The sequence below is a fragment of the Ananas comosus genome, linkage group 3 (genome assembly GCF_001540865.1).
Source record: "Ananas comosus cultivar F153 linkage group 3, ASM154086v1, whole genome shotgun sequence".
Lineage (NCBI taxonomy): Eukaryota > Viridiplantae > Streptophyta > Magnoliopsida > Poales > Bromeliaceae > Ananas > Ananas comosus.
The window spans coordinates 628216-634514 of NC_033623.1; the positions used below are offsets into that span (position 1 = coordinate 628216).

Sequence of the window (6299 nt, forward strand, 5' to 3'; positions counted from 1 at the left end):
TATATATATACTACTATACTATCAATAGTACCAAGCTCTTGGTACTATTGAGTTTTCGGCCGTTGGATGAAAAGATGTGCGGTTATGATGATAGTGGTCCCCGGTCAAATTGATAGTGGTCCCCTACGGTTGAGTGGGTGGTTGGCTTAATAGTATAATCTAACGGGCGGAACTGATCAAAGGGTAAATCTAATGGTAGAAAACTCAATAGTACCAAGGGCTTGGTACTATCGATAGTATAGTAGCTGGACTCTCTCTCTCTCTCTCTCTCTCTCTCTCTCTCTCTCTATATATATATATATAATATTATATAGAGTGAGGTACTATGCTATCGGAAACAGAGGAGCTTTCCGTGCTTCCAGCTCGTTTCTTCGATGTTGCGACTTTCGAATCGTCGATCGCTCGTTAAATTTGATCTAGAGTATTGGAGTACCTAGAAAATAAATTTTATTATTTTTCGAATCTATTGCCTAGTGATCGAATGGGCTCAAAATCAACAATTTCAATGACCGTAGTGAGCCGTTGCAAGTTTAACAGTGTAAAAATATCCAAATCACGTGAAATTTTGATAGAAAATTCTTTGTACTATATAAAATAAGATCAATATCTTTGATTTAAATTTTAATTGTCATTTATTACATTTTGTAAGATTTTTATTTTCGCCATTGATTTTGAGCCCCTTCGTTCACTAGGCAAATGATATCGTAAAATCATAAAATTTATTTTCTAAGTACTTCAAATACTCTATATCAAGTTTAACGGAGCCGATCGACAATTCGAAAGCTGCAACATCGAAATGAGCTAGAGCACAGAAGGCTTCGTGCTTCGATAGCATAGTAGCCTCACTCTATATATATATATTATATATTATTATATATAATATATATATATATATAATATATATTCCGGCTTGGTGCTTGTAAAAGCACCAAGCACTTGGTGCTTGTAAGTTTTTTACCGTTGATCTACTCATCGGATCATTTCAACCATAGATTATACTATTCAACAAACCACCCACTCAACCCCAGGGGGCCCACATCACTCACCGCATATCTTTTAATCAATGGCTAAAATCTACAAGCACCAATAACTTAATACTTTTAAAAGCATAGGAGTTGAATTATATTTAATATATATATATATATATATATATATATATATATATATATATATATATATATATATCCCAATAATTGATGCAATAAGAAACACTAACACAGGTGACAAAAAGTACATTAGTTAGTATTCAAAAGTTCTAAATTGTAAATTTAATTGCTTTTATTTTAACTAAATTTATTTCTAAAATAATAATAAACAAAATGATTAGTATGCTAGCTACTAATCTTTTAAAATAAAAAAAAGAATTAATAACTGTGCTTACGTGTACAACAATATAATCATCGATAATTATGTGGGCATCAGAAATATTCTCACTTTGAGAGATACATAAAATTAGAGATTATTTTTGTGAAAATAATAATATTCATTGCGTAAGCAAAATTATTTTAGAACATCATGGCCAATTTGCATAAGAAATTTACAAGTTTTGAATTTTTATAAAATTGGACCGTCTTTTTCGATTTTATACATTCGGTCCGGATTTTCAGTAAACTGATCCAAATATCTTTATATTTTTTTCTCCCTCTTTTTTTTTCTAGTCTTTTTTTTTTTCTCTTCGAAGAAGGCGGCGGAGGCGGAGGCGGAGGCGGAGGCGGAAACGGCCAGCCTCGCCTCTGCCCCTCACTCCCTCACCCTCGCCTCAACACCCCCTCGCCCTCCTTGCCTCCAACCCCGCCAAGGCCTTGCCGCGACCTTTTTTTTTTTTTTTTTTTTTTTTTTTTTTTTTTTTTTCTCTCTCCAACCCTCCTCCATCATCTCCGCGGCCCTCTGCGACGATTGTGAGGATGGTATTACGTTCTCTTCCTTCACCTTCGCCCTTCACCTCCACTGCAGTATATTTTCTATCCGCCAAACAAACCCGCCGTCCCCACCACCGCCACCGGCTACGAAGAGGAAGTGTTTATCGGGGCCGAGAAGTATGCCGGCGAGGGAGGGGGAGAAAAATTGTTACACTCCGACGATAGCGGTGGCTGCGATAGAGAGTAAGAGAGAAATCGTGACAAAAAAAATATAAACAGAAAAAAAATAAGAATAATAAAAATTAAAAATTAAAAGTTAAAAATATTTTTTTTCCTACAGGAAAGGCCAAAAATCATAGATAAGGAACAAAAAAATGAAATTGTACTGTTAAAAAAAAAGTTACACTATTGTAAAAAATTTTTTGCCCTGTTTTAAATAAAAGTTGTACTTTTTGAGACAAATTACAGTTTTCGAAATAAGAGTTATACTCTTTAGAAAAAAGTTGCATTCTTTGGGTGAAGGGGCAGAGGTGAGGCGAGTCATTTCTGCCTCTGCCTCCTCCTCCGCTTCTGCCGCCTTCTTCGGAGAGAAAAAAAAAAAAAAACGTGAGAAAAAAAAGAGAGAGAAAAACTTGTTAAAAATTTAAATCGAATCTGCAAAATCAAAAAAGATGGCCCAGTTTTATAAAAGTTCAAAACTTGTGAATTTTTTATACAAATTTGCCAAACATCATTAATTCAGAAGAGAAGAGAATTACTTAATATATACCAATATTGCTGGAGCATTATATCAACATATTTTCATACTGGAATGAAAGATCAAAGATTAATTTGTTAATAATAAATATATAACATATGCTTATGCAATTAATGTGGACTTATGAGATCATTTAATGGCTCCAACTTGTGTTACATTATGACCCATGCTATCCATGTGGTTGTATTTATAGGATTAGGAAATTCAATATTAGATCCATAATTTATTCACAAGTTGGAATGGTTATCTCTGGCCATTACAGCTGAGCTTCCCTTATGCAAAAATCTATATTTCATGCCCTCAATAAAAAAAATGATGTGACGACGGACAACCTAATTAAAAAATGATGGACGAAACTATCAGCCTGCGTATTATATGGGATGGAGGAGAAAATAATGGATCACTTATAAAAATTCAAACTAATAGAAATATATGTACATAACAAATGTACTTAAAGGTACCGTTTGGTTCGGGTATAAGCAAGAACTAGCTATTACAGGGATAGGTACAAGTATGGGGATAAGAAAAATAGCGTTTGGATGAAAATTGGGTTGTTCCCGAGGATAAGAAAAATATTATGAAGTTTTATATAGAAAATGAAGGTGTTGGTGGGGATAATCGAGAACTACTATTCTCGGGTAAAAAATTAGCGTTTGGATATAAAGGGAGGGATAAGGGCCTATTCCTATTCCTGTTCCCAAACCAAACAGTGCCAAAGAGTACATACAATTTATGAGCTTTAATTGTGACTTGACTCACTCAGTCTCACCCCACTTCAAAAAGGGCTCGGCATACTCCGGCCTCACGTCATTTTAAATGTATTTAGCCCCTTTAAGCCAACAGAATTTACGATATGAGAAATATAATAAGCAGATTTAGAGTTAAAGTACTTTCTAAGAGAAAAATATTTATTGTTCTTGTTGACGATTAATTATAAACAAGATATTTTCGTCGATGAATATAAACCAATGGTTTATATATATTTTTAATCTTTAAAACGAGGAGGTTTGCTCACTTATTTTATTAACTTTTTTTTTTTTTTTTTACATGGAGAGAGACAGAACCATTAATCTTATATTTTCATGTCGGATCTTTCGAGATAACGTTGGTGCTAAATACAACTTAAATCCACGTACGTTTTCATATTTTTGTGTGGGACACGTTCGTTTTCATATTTTTGTGTGGGCCAACTTTTTCCATATCAAGGGAGGTTGGTGGGTAGGCAACGCCTCGAATTCGGGACGAATTTTTAAGAATTCAAATTTGAATCCGACTATAAATCCAAAATTTGAATCTGAATTCGAATTTAAATTAGAGAGATTTTAAAAATTCATATTCAAATTCAACCCAACCGAAAATTTAAAATTCGAACCTAAAAATTTGAACGCGAAATAATTATTTCTTTTTATACCGTACTTCAAAACATATTACATTAAATCTAACATTTTAAAATACAACTTCAAATATAATATTAAATATTTATATATATTATATAATGTAAAATTAATTCGAGTTCGTGACAGGTTCAAATTCGGATCGGATACAGACAAAATTTATATTCAAATCCAAATCCATCAAATTTTTATTTGTTATATTTGTTTCGAAACTACATTTATTTAGCATGAGATAAGTTCCCTCCTTTTGGGTTCAGATTCGAATATAATTTTAGGTATCCGTACCCATCAACATCTCTATTGCGAGATAAAACTTGTTGATGTGAAACAATAAAAACCAAAAGAAAAAACAAGAAGTTGGTAATTAATAGCCTATAAATAGGGCAAGGGCAAAGAAAAGGGAGAAGCATCAGCTGTAGAGGGAAAGAGCCAGCAATAATGGATGCAAATAAGAGATCAGGAATTGCTCTTCTTGTACTTCTTGTTGCAGTGTCCTGCCTTGCCGGTCCGTCCTCGGCTCGCACCCTCACCGGTCTTGATTTTCTCGCTCGAGGTAATCGTCGCGCAACAACGCTGGATGTATGTATCTACATAATATAACAAAAAGTATTACTGATAAGTCAACTTTTTTTGTTTATTAAAAAAAAAGACACTATCTTGCATATATACTTAACAACATATTAGGAGAAATAAACTTCAAATTTAGTTAGTTATCACACTAGTAATGAAACTTCAGCTACGGTCCTCTTATGAGAACATGTCAAGGACTGAAAAGTCTATATATACTTCGCACATGCAATATTCATGCCTCTTGTAAGAGAGAGATGAATGCTATATATTCTATCTTGTTCTCACTAAATTATCAATATTCAATGACTAAAAAGTCTGTATATACTATGCTTGTAATTTTTATGCCTCTCATAAGAGAATAGTGGTTGGACTATTAGTAATGATATTATTTGATGTTTGCGGACTAATCAATCACGAATGTGTTGCTGCTCTTTCTGCATGAAGTGATCAAGGGAGAGAGAGTTACACTAATAACCTGCAGCGAATGCGTGTGTCCACTGCAAACAAGTTCATCTGACGAAGAGTACAAATGCTACTGCACGGATACTTACTTGATCTGCCCGATCTTTTGCAAGAACTGCAAGGGCGAGCTCGGAGAGTACATGTGCCTCGACATGGTCTCGCCCAACCAATGCCTAACATCGGTCTCCTCCTCGGAGGCAAAGCAAAAGATCAAGTTGCTGCAGGGTCGTGAATGAGTGAATAAGTGAGCAAGAGATCGAAGTGCGTGTGATGCATAGTTATATAAGTAGCAAGTTAAGGGATATCGTAACTTGCTAATGTATTTGCAGCTTAAATAAATGGATCTTGTGTGATCCATGCATGCATCTACGTACCTATCTATCTATAAACTATGCTTCTTTATGTTCGTAATGTGAAGCAGAAGATGTACTAGAATGGCTTGTTTCGTAGTATAAAATTTGTGATCGTTATCCGTATAAATTAATATGTTCCTCTAATAAAAATGTATCTCTTCTTTAATTACTATTAATTAGTAGCTGGTACATATTCAACATGGAAAAATAGTAGGATTATGTCCATCAATAATTTGGTTACGAATCTATTAATTTTTCTTAACAATACCACTTTGCAACCTTATGGGAGCAAACTTGTGTAAGCTGTTTAAAAATCATGCAAATAGGTATAACATAATATATAACTTTAATTAAATGATTTATGCTGCACAAAACTCGGTGTATATCATTAATTGCATCCAAAAGTCACTTATATATGCGATGGAAATAACTATATAGCAAAAAAAAAAAAAGAGGTTTATTCCACGTGTTGCAAGAAAATTTCCTCTATATATTGAACTGTCACATGCTTTGGTTGTAGCAATTAATTAATTAATGGTCCCATGCATAATAGAGTTATACTAGAGAGAGAGAGAGAGAGAGAGAGAGAGAGAGAGAGAGAGAGAGAGAGAGAGAGTAGTCTACTACTGTAGCATTATGTATATGGTTCTTTTGAATCGATAATCGGTTCCGTTAGACTTGATTTAAAGTATTTGAAATACATAAAAAATAAACTTTACGATTTNTTGTTTTTATTAATATTGGTACTTTTGAATCGATAATCGGTTCCGTTAGACTTGATTTAAAGTATTTGAAATACATAAAAAATAAACTTTACGATTTTTCGACATCATTTGCCTAGTCATCAAAGGGACTCAAAATCAACGACTGAAAATAAAAATTCTACAAAATGTGATGATATGAT

General features: G+C 33.6%; 1 protein-coding gene across 1 annotated transcript; it reads left to right on the forward strand.

The window, feature by feature from the left end:
- Window positions 4395-5561, forward strand: LOC109707163 (bromelain inhibitor-like). Its single transcript, XM_020228274.1, has 2 exons — window positions 4395-4563; window positions 5025-5561. Exons 1-2 carry the CDS (start codon window positions 4449-4451, stop codon window positions 5276-5278), a joined length of 369 nt encoding a protein of 122 aa, XP_020083863.1. The 5' UTR covers window positions 4395-4448; the 3' UTR covers window positions 5279-5561.

Coding starts and splice junctions, on each gene's coding strand:
- LOC109707163 (XM_020228274.1), top strand. CDS start 4,449: ATGGATGCAAATAAGAGATCAGGAATTGCTCTTCTTGTACTTCTTGTT. Junction 4,564..5,024: donor TCTTGATTTTCTCGCTCGAG/GTAATCGTCGCG, acceptor TTCTGCATGAAG/TGATCAAGGGAGAGAGAGTT.